The sequence below is a fragment of the Camelina sativa genome, chromosome 14 (genome assembly GCF_030686135.1).
Source record: "Camelina sativa cultivar CO46 ecotype springtype chromosome 14, ASM3068613v1".
Classification (NCBI taxonomy): Eukaryota; Viridiplantae; Streptophyta; class Magnoliopsida; order Brassicales; family Brassicaceae; genus Camelina; species Camelina sativa.
This window is the reverse complement of record NC_141893.1, coordinates 1,524,949-1,539,113: the sequence shown is the minus strand read 5'-3', so window position 1 is coordinate 1,539,113 and position 14,165 is coordinate 1,524,949. Positions and strand designations below refer to the sequence as shown.

Here is a 14,165-nt window from a genome sequence, read left to right as displayed (position 1 = left end):
ATGAAGGTATTGGTTAGTCTAAAGTTGGTATAGGAAAACAAAAGTTATATTATCTCCTTGGTCTAAAGTTTATATGGTCTTTATCACTCTTTTGCTTTTTAGAAATTAATTCATTCATTTATTAACAAAAGTTACCAACAATGCCAAACAAACAACTGATTGGAAAAAATATTGTTTGGCAAATAACTGTCACCAACAGAATAATTTAATAATAACTATATACTTTAATTTTAGGTCAAATAAATATAAGCTGTAGAGTTAAATAAAAAAATTGTGTTAATACTTAACTCAAAAATACAAGCTTTGTATTTTTGTTTTCAAATTTTATATATTTTTTACCTCAAATGGTTTCTTCTTTTTTTTTTTTTTTTTTTTTTTTTTTTTTTTTTTTTCTTTTAAACGGTAGTATGGAAATTTTTTTTCATAATCTGAACTGCAGTTAACAGAGTTAAATTAATTGGTTGAATACAATTGTTATACATATAAGCAGAAGAAATGCACCAGAGATTTACAAAATGTCTTGTCAATAAAGACTAATTAGTGAAATAATGGGCGAAACCTACGAATTTTGGAGGTTTGCAAACTGACGAGCTTTCACAGTTCTTCATACACTTTTAAGCACTAAACGAAATTATTTTCCTAAATAAATTAAAAAAAAAAACTGTAAAAGATTTACTTACATAGTCCTCATACATGAGAATATAGTCAAAGTTATAATTTAGTAGTTTATTAGTCTACTGGTCAAAAGGAAAAACACTTGACAAAAAAAAAGCAAATAATTAAAAGATTCGACCGTTTAACCAGAACACAAGCCAAGCACACACTCTTGAACACTCCATTCTCTATATATACACACAAGTACTCGTATATAGATATTATCAAAATATATACAACAAGAAGTTCCGGCGATGTCGTCAACGGCAAGAAATATTTCCCGCGGAGGTAACCGAAAGTCCAGTAGGCTTCAGCGGCGTGCTCCACCGCCTCTAAAGATAAACCCTTCGGAAGCGAATTGGAAAGTGGCTATTCCTCTTTTATCACCTACGGAGTCGCCGCCGCCGCAGAAGCCACCGGCGGTAATGAAGAGGGAGGAGCAACGGTGGGGAAAAGAGGCGGAGAAGCCCCCGGTTTTCAAGAAGTGGCAGCACCCTGCGGCTCCGTTTTATTACAAGCCAGCGCCGTCATCGAATCAGCCGTTTGCATGGCCAAATTAACGGCCACTTAATAGTAATTATTAGGTATAGCACACAAATACATAAATATTTTTATGCTTTTTATATGCCGATCATATGTGATAAAAATTGCATATCTTATTTATATTAAACATACTAGCTATTATGTATCATCTTTATGCAATATATATGTTTGGTTTAATGTTTTTTTCTTTGTTAAAGATTTTTGGTTTAATGTTGTTATTTCCTTCATATGTAACTATGAATTATAAACTAGCTATACTATATATAGTGTATTATTTCATATTAGACACGAAGAAACTATAATCGCCGTATAATTTATGTGGCAATTATAATTAATTATATATTGATATTCGTTTGGCACTACAAAATATAAATTTTAATAAGAATTTCAGCAAGTAAATTAAATTTCTTTTATATATATGTTTTCTTTAAGTTGTAGACGCTTATTATATCAAGATGTCTTTGTATATCTAGGTGACAAAAAAAAAGTCGATTGGTAAATCTAATTAAATTGATGAACAAACGAAAACGTAAAAAAAAATTTTTTTTTAGCTAATTAACTAATGTAAAACGAGTAGTACTGTATATAAAATTTAACCAGGGATCCATAAATCGAAATTTAAAACCGATTGAAATCTGTACAAATCTGGTTTAAACCGGTTAAATTACGGTATATTTCGGTATAATTTTTATTTTTATTAAAAAATCGGGGTTTGGATCGGGTACCAAACTAGATTTTCAATCCTTCCGAATAAAACCGAACCCTAAATTTGGTTGAACCGAAACCCGAAAATTTTGGGTCGGGTCGGCGGCTTCGGGTCGGGTTAAAGTCGCAGGCCGACAAGTTGCTGTTATCACGAATTGACATGTGGTATCAGAGTTTTAGGTTTGTTCGTGCTTGTGTAATCAAGAAAGAAGGCAACAACTAGGGAACCAATTAACTCATATAGTAAGTTTCAGATCGGTATCCATATTACCAAATTTAGTCCTTCTCTTTTTTTTTTTTTTTTTTTTTTTTTGGGATCAAAAGTTTAGTCCTTCTCCTGCCTTGTAAATGAAACGTCTATCAGACATTACTAGTATTGTACTGATCGCCTTTAAAGACAAAGATCTGTGGTCTCATGCAAAAAGTAAAATGATTCTGTGTACATCTGTTTTGATTTGCATATGTATTGGCTTAAGTGGAAAAAGGTTCATGCACTATTTTTTTATTTCTTTGATAGAAAAAAGAAGAGCTTTATGATGCATGCATTCGTACCAGGGATTTCTCAAAAAAGACAGAGACATTTGTATTGTACCTGTAACCAGAATGTGGACAGAAAAGTAAAGGAATCAGCACGTGTTCATCACTCGACACGTCGCAATAGCTATTGAATTTTTTAAAAAGTTCACATATTAGCAAAAAATTAAGTGCACCAGCCGGGAATCGAACCCGGGTCTGTACCGTGGCAGGGTACTATTCTACCACTAGACCACTGGTGCTTGTTCGACCATACATTCAAATTAGTTTTTAAATAATGTTAACATAAATATTGTAAATTGACCACTCACTCCAAATGCTCCAAATATTGTAAAAATATCTCGGTTCCTAGAGATATTTTTGGGTGCATTTTTTTTTTTTTAAACGAAAATTATTCGTTGTTGGTTATGTAGTTATACTGTATGCTGCTTGTACTAATTTCAAAAAGGGCAATCAAAATATACAGTTTTGCATTGGTGTGAATAATTCGGTAATTTAGAAAATAAAAGTTAGTGTGGGTTTGAATATCATATCAATTTCTAGAAAGGGAAACATTACCAAATGAGAAAATTGCTAATAAAAATTAGATATTTTAGTAAATTTTGGATCCAAAGAGATGTTCCTGGCACTTAAAAGAGATAGACTCATTTTATGAAAAGAGTTAAGTTGCGGTAGGCCCAAGCACACAAAATTGATTCGGTATGTTATTGAATAAAGAGATGGAGTGTTTAACTAAATCATGTCTAAGTAGCAAAGGTAGGTCAATATAACGTGTAACAAACGAAAAAACGAATAAATAGCATACATATATATATATATATATTTGAATAAAAATAGCATCTATATTTGAATTGTCTAACACTCTCGTATGAAATGTATCTAGTGAGTAGTTTAGTTAGACACTACTTGCAATTCATAGTCTAGCTAATACAAACTTTGATTAATTTAGTCATGTACAACCATTGACAATAGAAAATAAATTAAATGATTAAAATATTATAATAAGACATTAAACATTCCGAGCCCACGGTATTCCTAATCGAATTCATATCTTTAAAATTCATGTAAATCAGCCATGATATAAAAAATATTTTGCTAGTATATAAATTAATTCTGGTACATAAATCCATTAAAAACAATACTAATAAATTGGAAATTTATATATTATATTATCCAAGAAAAAATATATATTTTAGGTAACTAAACTAATAAATCTTAAAAAATATAATATATTTTAGGTAATTAACTAAACTAACAGATAAAATTAGATAGGTGATAAATCTTGAGAATACGGTAATTAAGTAGGGGGTACCTTAAAAAAAGAAAGAAAGAAAGAAAGAAAAGGGTGGGGGGGGGGGGGGGAATTGAATTTGGTAAGAGTCCACGTAGGTCAAGGGAAGAAGATGTCGTGCTCGTGTTGTGTTCAAAACGAAAAGTGGTCTATGTTCTCTTCATGTACCCGTTCTTTGGCCCCACCCACCCTTTTCCTTCTTCCCTCTTCAGTCTCTCTCTCTCTCTCCAAAACGTAAATTTACTCGCAGACACAGAAGAGAGAGACAGAGAGACTCATCCTCTTCATGTACTACTATCTATCTCTCTCTTTCTACATTCTCTGATGAGTTTCATGAGATCGAGGGAGAGACATTCACAGAAGAAACCCACAACATAGAGTTTTAAAAAAAAAGACTCGTTTCCTTTTTTCTTTTAAAAACCTTTAGAAGGAAGATTTTTTTTTGGCTGATCCTTGTTTGAATATAGGAGGATACTAGTCCCAAGTCCAAAGGTAATGGTTTCTGATGAATGTGAGATGGTTTTTATTGCTAATTTGTTTAGGCTTTACTCGATTTTACATCTTTGCAACTTTCTGCGGATTTTATGAGGATTTCATTCATGATTTTGTTTGGTGAGAAGAAGAAAATATTAGAATCTCTAATGAAATGAATGTTTCAATTAACTTTACTCTTCGTTTTGAATTTTGAATCTTTTCCTGATTTTGATTTTCAAGAAACCATCTTTGAAATTCCAACCTTTTTGACCCATAATTTAATTGGAAAAATCTCGAGTTCCGATTCTGGGTACGAACCCAAAAAAAAAACTCACCTTTTTCTTGTTGTTTTCAGGAAACCCCCTGTAATCGATGTTAAAGACATTGGTAGTTCAATGGCTTGTGCTCTTCTTGTTCCTAGTTGGCTCCGTCGCCGCTTCCGCGGAAGACGACGGCAGCGTCTCCATATGCAACTGCGACGACGAAGACAGTATCTTTAGCTTCGAGTCTATCCTCGAATCTCAAAAAGTCGGTGACTTTCTTATCGCTATCGCTTATTTCTCCATCCCAATCGAGCTTCTCTACTTCGTCAGCCGCACCAATGTGCCGTCTCCTTACAATTGGGTCGTCTGCGAGTTTATTGCCTTCATTGTTCTCTGTGGCATGACCCATTTGCTCTCTGGTTTCACCTACGGTCCTCACTCTCCTTGGGTCATGACTGCTGTCACCGTCTTCAAGATGCTCACTGGGATTGTCTCTTTCCTCACCGCCCTCTCGTTAGTCACTCTCTTACCGTTGCTTCTCAAGGCTAAGGTTCGTGAGTTTATGCTGAGTAAGAAGACTAGAGAGCTCGATCGTGAGGTTGGCATCATTATGAAGCAGACTGAGACCAGTTTGCATGTTCGTATGCTCACCACCAAGATTAGGACGTCTCTCGATCGACACACCATCCTGTACACGACGCTTGTGGAGTTGTCCAAGACCTTGGGGCTCAAGAACTGTGCGGTTTGGATCCCTAATGAGATCAAGACGGAGATGAATCTTACGCATGAGCTGAGACCGACGGATGATGATGAGAATGTGGGTGGTGGTTATGCTGGGTTTTCTATACCCATTACTGAGTCTGATGTTGTGAGGATTAAGAGAAGCGAAGAGGTGAATATGTTGAGCTCTGGCTCTGCCCTTGCCTCGGTGACTTGCCAAGGCAAACCAGGAGGTCCTACTGTTGGGATAAGAGTCCCAATGCTTCGTGTTTGTAACTTCAAAGGTGGAACACCTGAGGCGATCCACATGTGTTATGCGATCTTGGTTTGTGTGCTTCCGTTGAGACTGGCGAGGAACTGGAATTACCAAGAGCTGGAGATTGTTAAAGTTGTGGCAGATCAAGTGGCGGTTGCCATCTCTCACGCCGTGATTCTTGAAGAATCTCAGCTTATGAGAGAGAAGCTTGCGGAACAGAACAGAGCGCTTCAGGTGGCAAGGGAGAACGCGCTGAGAGCTAATCAAGCCAAGGCTGCGTTCGAGCAGATGATGAGCGATGCCATGAGGCGACCCGTGCGGTCCATTCTCGGGTTGCTTCCTTTGATAATTCAGGACGGGAAACTACCGGAGAACCAGACGGTTATCGTGGATGCGATGAAGAGAACCAGCGAGTTGCTTTTACAGCTTGTGAACAACGCTGGAGATATAAACAGCGGCAAAATACGCGCTGCAGAGACACACTGTTTTAGTCTGCATTCGGTCGTGAAGGAAACAGCTTGCTTGGCGAGGTGTTTATGCGTTGGGAACGGTTTTGGTTTCTCGGCTGAAGTTTATAGAGCATTGCCTGATTACGTCGTAGGGGATGATAGAAGAGTGTTTCAAGTGATCTTGCATATGCTTGGGGTTTTAATGAACCGTAAGGTCAAAGGGCATGTGACTTTATGGGTTGTACCAGAAATCGGAAACTCGGAAGTATTAGATAGGAAAAATAACCAAGAAGCGGTTTGGCGACAAGGCTATTCCAAAGAATACATTGAAGTTAGATTCGGATTTGAGGTAGCTGCAGAAGGTGAAGAGAGTAGTAGTAGTACTAGTAGTAGTAATAGTAGTAACCTGGAGGAGAGTCCGAGTCTCGACATCTGCGAAAACATTGTAAAGGTTAGAGATTTTTTTTTTTTGGCTACTGCACCTCCGAATGTGTTAGATGATGACATGGTTGAACTCTTTAATCTTGTTTTGTGACCAGTATATGCAAGGGAATGTACGGGTTGTGGAGGACGGTCTAGGTTTGGTGAAAAGCCTATCGGTTGTTTTCAGATTCCAACTCAGGCGATCGGTAATGTCGCGGGGAGGTGGATATTCAACTAGTCACTGATCGATCATTGGGAGGAATGTAGTGAAAAAAAGAGACTAAAGGGTGGAATATGAGAATTTGTAAAAATAGTAGGGGGGGGAGGTTGAGATAATAGAGAGAGAGAGAGGCTAAAAACGTTGTCGTTTGGTTGTATAAAACCTGAAAGTTAACTAGGTTTAACCTATCATGTAGGCAAAAGGTATGGTTCTTTTTTTTTTTTTTTTTTTTTTTTTTTTTTTTTGGCTCAACTTCTACTCATCATTAACCAATAAAAGTACACAGGATTAATTTGTCCACTTCTACAAGATGATTTAACCAATTAGGCACTAATGAAAGTATGCGGGGAACAGAATTCTCAAGTGAGATAGCTTCCCTCGCAACTTTGTCCGCCACTTGATTACCCTCCCTAGGCGTGAAATGCACCTTCACCTCATCAAAATGCTGTAAAGCTTGTCTTATGTCCTGTAAGATCGGGTCTAAATTTGGGTTGTCGGTTTCTTCCTTAAGCATGGACACAAGTTGTTGAGAGTCTGATTCAAATATCACTTTTCGATAATTAAATCTGATCAGCATAAGCACCGCGCCTCTAAGGGCTTCAGACTCAGCTTCCAGCACCGTATTCACTCTTGGCAAAGCCCTCATCCCCACCCAAAGCACATGACCCTTATCATTCCTCGCAACCCAGCCAATACCACAGTTTGTTCGATCCACAATCCATGCTCCATCGGTGTTACATTTTATCCAGCCTGTTGGTGGAGGGTTCCAGCGAGTTGTTGTTGCGTCCTTGATTTTCTGGGGTGCTATGTGTTGTGATGGTGGTACTCTAAGCCTCCATTCATCTTCATCTTCCTTTGCTTTTCCAATGATTTCTGGACCTGAAAATTCTTTGCCTTGAAAGATCAGGCTGTTTCTATTTTTCCAGAGTCTCCAGAGAATCCATACCGGGTTTAAGATATTTGAGGTATTCTCATGTTGTAGGTCTTTGAAGTTCATCACATCGTGAAGATTTTGGTAGATAGAGTCCGACCATACACCTTCCGGAGGAGCAGCAAAGGAAGCGAGAGCCCAAGTCAGTCTTGCAAATGTGCACTTAAACAAGAGATGGTTGATCGTTTCTACACTATCAGGGCATCGGCAACATGAACTGTCACTTGCTAAGTGTCTATGAGAGAGATTACCTGCAACTGACAAAGTATTAGCCATACATTTCCAGAGGAAGTGACGAATCTTGGGTGGAACATCCATTTTCCAGATTTGCTTGAATAGGGGCGATAGGCTCGGTTGGAGAACCTCCTCCAAGCCAGCTTTGTTGTTAATGATCTCAGTCAGAACCCAGTAACCGGATTTTACCGAATAGTGCCCTGAACGGCTGTAATCCCATGCATATCTGTCCTTTGTGAGACTTCCCCCTGGTCTCTGATGCAACAAAAAGGTATGGTTCAGACTTTGTTGCTCGATAACAGAATTATAAAAAGTTAAAAAAAGGGAAAAAAAAATGTGTCCGAGGATGTACTTTTTTTGTATATCTTGTCTCATCGATGTAATGTTTTTGATTTTTTGAAGTTTAAACATATTAAAAGCAAGAAGAAAATAAGCTACAGAGATACTGATTTCAAAGATTACTTATGGTTAAAAATAGAGAAAATTGAATAATAAAATTATATTGTTAAAAGTTACTGTATCTTTTAATTAAGTGTGTTTTTACTTTTTTTTTTTTTTTAATAACATAGAGGGGGAGAGAGAGAGAGAGAGAGCTGTTTCGTGCGACCTCTCTATTTTTTTTTTTTGTTTGTTCGGTCTCTCAATTGGTAGAATCTCTAACGAGAGAGAGAGAGAGAGAGAGAGAGAGAGAGAGAGAGAGAGCTGCTCCCGTTTAACCCATTCAACGAATTTAGAGCTTTGGTTCTATTATTCTTCTCCAATCCCTCTCAGGTTAGCTTCTTCTTCGATCTACACGATTGCCCCCTTTTAACTCCTTCCTCCCTCTCCCTTCCTTTATATATCTTGTTCGGATTTTGCGAGGCTTAGGGGCTGTATCTACGGGTTTTTGATTTCCCCGATCGTTGATTTCATCTGGGCTTTGTTTTGCTTTTAAGTTTCCGAATAATTAAGATGTTGTTTCTCTAAGAGATTTATTTGTAGCTCTCTCGATAGACAAAACCAATTTATTATTATTATTATTATTATTATTAAGTCTTGTTGTTCCTCTTAATTTATTTTTTTGATTGGATTTTTTTTTTTTTAGGGTTTATTGCCCCCATGGGATGATCCGATTTGGGTTTTTAAGGGTTTCGTTTTTTTATGCCATGAATTTTGTAAATCTATATATTAGTTTTGCTGATTGAACCTTTTTTGAAGATGGGTTGCAATTTGATCCAAAATTATGTAGTTTGTATGATCGTTGTAGCAATCTGATTGATTTGCTCCGTTGGTTATTCTTTAGTTTAAAGGAGAGAGAGAGAGCTTTGACGGGACAAAAAAAAGTTCATGGCAGAGAGTGCTAATGAAGAATCAGGGGTTGGAAGATCAGTAGAGGAGACTTCAAATGGACAACACAGTTCCAGTCCATCAGGAGAAGCAATCTCTGAGTGGCGCTCTTCTGTTCAAGTGGAGAACGGCACTCCTTCCACATCCCCTCCTTACTGGGATCTCGATGACGACGATGATTCTGGTACTCTCTCTCGCTTACTTCACTTCTATATGAGTTTCAACCTTCTTTGTTTTGGTTTACATACTCTTTATGTGTGTTTCCAGCTGTTTAATGTGAAAATTTTGTTATTTCTCCCAGGCCTTAAACCCTCTGAATTATTTGGAAAATATACTTGGAAGATTCCGAAATTTTCAGAAATCAGCAAAAGGGAGCTCCGTAGCAGTGTTTTTGAAGCTGGCGGCTACAAATGGTACATGCCATTCTTTCTCATCCTTATCTCTTATCCCACAATATAAACTTGGGATGCGAATTCTTACGGCTCTGTTTTTATTCTTCATTGTTTCAGGTATATTTTAATTTATCCACAAGGCTGTGATGTTTGTAATCATCTCTCCTTGTTTCTCTGTGTTGCAAACTATGATAAACTACTTCCAGGTTAGTATATTTTGTTCACTGGTTCTGCATTGTCCTTTCTCTCTCTCTCTGGATACCTGTTTATGTTTGTTCTTTTGCTATCTTGGACACAGGCTGGAGTCATTTCGCTCAGTTTACTATATCTGTGGTGAATAAAGATATAAAAAAATCCAAGTATTCTGGTGAATTTATTAGTCTTGTATTTATTCCCCCCCCCCCCCCCCCCCCCTGTTTATACTCGCAGACAACTGAATTCGCTCCTTTGCAGATACATTGCACCGGTTTTGGAAGAAAGAGCATGATTGGGGTTGGAAAAAGTTTATGGAGTTACCTAAATTACAGGAAGGCTTCATAGATAATACTAACTGTCTTACAATTGAAGCTCAGGTGCAGGTGATCAGGTAATGCAAGATTTACTCTATGTAAATCTATGAGTTTTAAAATTTACCACACCTTCCATTTTTCCATGCTGCCATTCACTTACAGCTCCATAGGTTCATATGTTCTTCAGTTACACACATGTGATAAGATTATTTTCTTTCATTTCTTCGGTATTACTGATTTATGCATTGTGGATAATATCTCTATAATTGTTCCTTGCAGGGAGAGGGTGGACCGACCTTTTCGCTGCCTTGATTGTGGTTATAGGAGAGAACTTGTTAGGGTGTATTTGCCAAATGTAGAGCAAATTTGCCGTCGTTTTGTTGAAGAGAGAAGAAACAAACTCGGGAGGTTGATAGAGGACAAGGCGAGATGGACAAGGTACTTTACACTTCAACTTGTACCCTTAACTCCTCCAGAGTTCAGAAATGCAACCATATTGCATTGCTATCTGTGATGATAAGTGAGTAGGCAGTACTGTGGTTACCTTACCTCTTCTTTTGAGGAAACCATGCAATGTTAGAATAGATTGTTTTCCACCATGCGTTTGGAGTCCAAATTTTATTTTATTTTTGGTGTAAATTTTTATTTGGTGGCTGTGGCTCTCCACCATCTCTGATTTACAAGTCTTGATAGCCAAGGTTGAGATGCTGAGACGGAAAATCCCTAAAAGAGGATGTGGGATTTTTTCTTTAGTTCAACACACTTGTTGAAGGCCAGGATTTATACCAATCTAGTATAGTACTGTTGCCTTACTTTTATACTTCCTGTGATATCTTTCTCTCTGAAAGTTACGCAATTTTCCCTAAAAGGAGTGGATTATCATTCTTGGTTGCAGCTTCGGTGTTTTCTGGTTAGCGATGGACCAAAACTCTAGGCGTCGGATGTCTAGAGAGAAAATGGCCGTTATCCTAAAAGGAGTTGTGAAACAGTTTTTCATAGAAAAAGAAGTTACATCAACTTTGGTGATGGATTCCTTGTATAGTGGGTTGAAGGCTCTTGAAGGCCAAACCAAGAACACGAAAGCTAAGCCAAGACTGTTAGATGCCAAGGAATTGCCAGCTCCGATTGTTAGCGTGGACAAAGATATGTTTGTATTAGTTGATGATGTGTTGTTACTCCTAGAGAGAGCTGCTCTGGAGCCATTGCCTCCAAAAGATGAGAAAGGTCCCCAAAACCGTACAAAGGTCGGCTTCATGGGTTAATAAAAATAATTCTGGCTGTAATTCTTTTATCTGTTATCGTATCTGCAGTCATGTTTATTTTCATTTTTGTCGTTTGTCATTCATTATTCCGTTTCAGAGGACGTGTTGCATAGAAAGTTACTTGTATTGAAAAACTTAGGTTCTGTTCTTTGATGCGAATCTAGGATGGCAATGATGGAGAAGAGGTCAACAAGGGAGCCTATGAGCGTGATGAGAGACGTTTAACTGAGCTGGGTAGACGAACTGTAGAGATATATGTTCTTTCCCATATCTTCAGGTAACAATGCATAATATGATTCTATACGGCATGCCATGCCATTGTGTTCTTCCTTTATGTGCTTATGTATCATAATTCAATATCTCTGAGAATTGCAGCAGTAAAATCGAGGTTGCATATCAAGAAGCTATTGCGCTAAAAAGGCAGGAAGAACTTATCCGTGAGGAAGAGGAAGCATGGTTGGCTGAAACCGAACAAAGGGCCAAAAGAGGAACAGCTGAGAGAGAGAAGAAATCTAAGAAGAAACAGGTGTGGTACTTTCTGCTCCTTCTGTTTTTCCTGGACAACTTGGTTGATGTTGATGGGAGTTTCTTTTGTTGTTGAACATTTTATAGGCGAAACAGAAGCGGAATAAAAATAAAGGGAAGGACAAAAGGAAGGAAGAAAAGGTAAGTTTTGCAACACATGAAAAGGATGGGGAAAACCAAAACGATGGGGAAGAAAAGGATTCTGTCATAGAGGCAGCCCAATCCTCAGCTGAAAAGCCTGATACTCTGGGAGATGTGTCTGACATATCTGATTCTGTGGATAGTTCAGCTGACATTCTTCAGCCTGATTTAGAAGATAGGGATAGTAGTCCCGTTCATTGGGATACTGACGCCGTAGAAATTCATCCTCCGTCATCAGGAGGGAGCAGCAGAGGAATAGGCATTTCCATATCTACACCCAACGGAATTGCAGAAAGGAAGAGTCAGTCCACTATGGATGATAGCTCTTCAACTTGTTCTAATGATTCTATCCGGTCGGGGGTTACTAATGGGTCGTACCAAGGGAATACCTTCCGAAACCAGAAGTCGCCAAACAAGTAAGCTTGTTTCTGGCTCCCCTTGTTTCCTTGTTTCTTCTCAGGTCTGAATTCTAATGATACACCTTGTGATTTGCAGAGGAAAGAACCAACAAGTAAAAGCAACATCTGATGCCCACAGTTTAGCGAGTGAGACAGATGATCAACCTTCAACACTTGGAACAGACCCAAAGAGTCGGAATTATTCTTCCGAGGCAAGTAACGCTGGTGAATCTGATTGGGTTGTTGTCTCCCACACCCAGGAGCCAGAGGGGTCTCGAAATCGTAATTCTGTTGGGAAGGTTGGTCATTCATGCTTTTATTGTTTGAAATTAGAAGTCGCTGATTGAATTATTGGTTTCATGCAAAGACTTCCAGAATTTTACAATGGTTGTCTGTTTTTCAAATCCAGGAACGCAGCATGGCGCAAACCATTGTGAACTCGGTCGACATGGATCGACCTAAAGAGAGAAGCACTGCTGTACTTTCTTCTCCCAGAAGTTTTACCAAGAATTCTTCACCATTATTAACTCAGACGAAACCGGAGAAAAAGAGCGTATCAACCACAGACAATATTCCAAACAAAAAAATAGTGTCAGCAACTGGACCACCTTCATCAAGTCAAGTAGTGCCTTCGTCGGATATTCGACGTCAAACTGTTGGTCTCAGAGCTGAAATGCAAAAAACCTCTGCTCCAAAACAACCAGCAGCAACAACTTCTATATCAAGGCCTTCTAGTGCTCCGATAATCCCTGCGATGCAACCTGCCCCTATCACTGTCTCCTCGTTGGTTCAAATGACAACATCCCTTCCCCGTTCGGTTAGCTCAGCTGGTCGTCTAGGTCCTGATCCATCCCTACACACTCAACAAACTTACACTCCGCAATCCTATAAGCACGCCATAGTTGGTAACTCTCTTGGTTCATCATCTAGTTTCAACCACCACCCAAATTCTCATGGAGTTGTTCCAAGCACATTGTCATCATCGTCTTACTTGCAAACACCGACATCATCATCTTACCAGTCGAGCTTCCCTTTCAGTCAAGATGGTGGTGGGCTCTTGTGGACAGGAAGGAATTCGAATTCTGTAAACATTGGCATGAACAAGCCTTATACAACCGCCGCCACTACTAGCAACAGATCCCTGAACCACGTGGACATGCAGATTGCGCAGCAGCAAGCACAAAGCTTGATGACAGATGAGTTTCCTCACCTGGACATCATCAACGATTTGCTGGAAGACGAACAGTGCAGCAACATGGTGTTTAACGGAAGCGTATTCAATCATCCATCACAACAACAAGTGTTCAACGGGGGGCAGTACTCGTCATACCAGGGGGGTGATGCAGGTGAGTTATTTTCTGGTGGTGGCAGGTCGAGGAGTTTAGGAGAAGAAGGATTCCATTACATGCCAGGAGGAGGATATGTAGATGGGATGATGCCGACACAGTGGCAAATGGCGAACATGGACTTGTCATTGCTAGCAATGAGGAACAATAATAACATGGAAGAGGCAACATCACCAGCAAATTACCATCACACATACTATGGAATGGAGTCTGGGAACCCGAGTTTTTCGTCGGGGATAAACGGGTACACAGAGTTCAGGCCATCGAACGGTCACTGAGAGACAGGGGGTGGTGTAAACCTCTCAGCAGGAACTTCTGAGGAAATGAAGCAAAAGGAGAGAGAGGTGAACTGGGGATTTGTAATGAATTTATTATAAAAGAAAAAGGGAAAAGAAATCATGAAAATACAATTTGTGTAAAGAGAGAGTTTGTCTTTGGTCTTATTCCTCCTCCTCTACGTTTCAAATGAATTTCTTTTCTTTTCTTTTTTTTTGCCATATACAGTAAAAAGCTCTATAAATTAATAATGTTGGATTAATGATTTTATATTAATTTATAATGATATTAAT

At 38.6% G+C, this 14,165-nt stretch overlaps 3 protein-coding genes and 1 non-coding gene across 8 annotated transcripts; 3 read left to right on the top strand and 1 right to left on the bottom strand.

Annotated features, from left to right (window-relative positions):
* The first annotated feature begins 347 nt into the window (after positions 1–347).
* Positions 348–1,378, top strand: LOC104738950 (uncharacterized protein At4g14450, chloroplastic). Its single transcript, XM_010459173.3, has one exon. The coding sequence runs from the start codon at positions 909–911 to the stop codon at positions 1,212–1,214; it is 306 nt and encodes a 101-aa protein (XP_010457475.2). The 5' UTR covers positions 348–908; the 3' UTR covers positions 1,215–1,378.
* A 1,229-nt stretch (positions 1,379–2,607) lies between these two features.
* TRNAG-GCC (transfer RNA glycine (anticodon GCC)) lies at positions 2,608–2,678 on the bottom strand. The gene has a single exon. It is a non-coding gene; the product is annotated as a tRNA-Gly (tRNA).
* Positions 2,679–3,778: 1,100 nt separating this feature from the next.
* Positions 3,779–6,734, top strand: LOC147927750 (ethylene response sensor 2-like). Its single transcript, XM_087484857.1, has 3 exons — positions 3,779–4,219; positions 4,557–6,340; positions 6,429–6,734. The coding sequence occupies exons 2-3, from the start codon at positions 4,574–4,576 to the stop codon at positions 6,555–6,557; spliced, it is 1,896 nt and encodes a 631-aa protein (XP_087340983.1). The 5' UTR covers positions 3,779–4,219; positions 4,557–4,573; the 3' UTR covers positions 6,558–6,734.
* A 1,361-nt stretch (positions 6,735–8,095) lies between these two features.
* Positions 8,096–13,981, top strand: LOC104738948 (TNF receptor-associated factor homolog 1b). 5 transcript variants are annotated; one of them, XM_087484852.1, is made up of 13 exons: positions 8,096–8,468; positions 8,980–9,207; positions 9,325–9,436; positions 9,533–9,621; positions 9,714–9,782; positions 9,869–10,001; positions 10,204–10,362; positions 10,820–11,168; positions 11,351–11,463; positions 11,562–11,712; positions 11,799–12,268; positions 12,348–12,549; positions 12,660–13,981. In XM_087484852.1, the coding sequence occupies exons 2-13, from the start codon at positions 9,024–9,026 to the stop codon at positions 13,872–13,874; spliced, it is 3,246 nt and encodes a 1,081-aa protein (XP_087340978.1). In that variant the 5' UTR covers positions 8,096–8,468; positions 8,980–9,023; the 3' UTR covers positions 13,875–13,981. The 5 variants fall into 5 exon arrangements, with proteins under 5 accessions (XP_087340978.1, XP_087340980.1, XP_087340979.1 ...); XM_087484854.1 differs by having other exon boundaries at positions 8,139–8,468; positions 11,565–11,712; XM_087484853.1 differs by having other exon boundaries at positions 8,266–8,468; positions 8,782–9,207.
* The last annotated feature ends 184 nt before the right edge of the window (positions 13,982–14,165 follow it).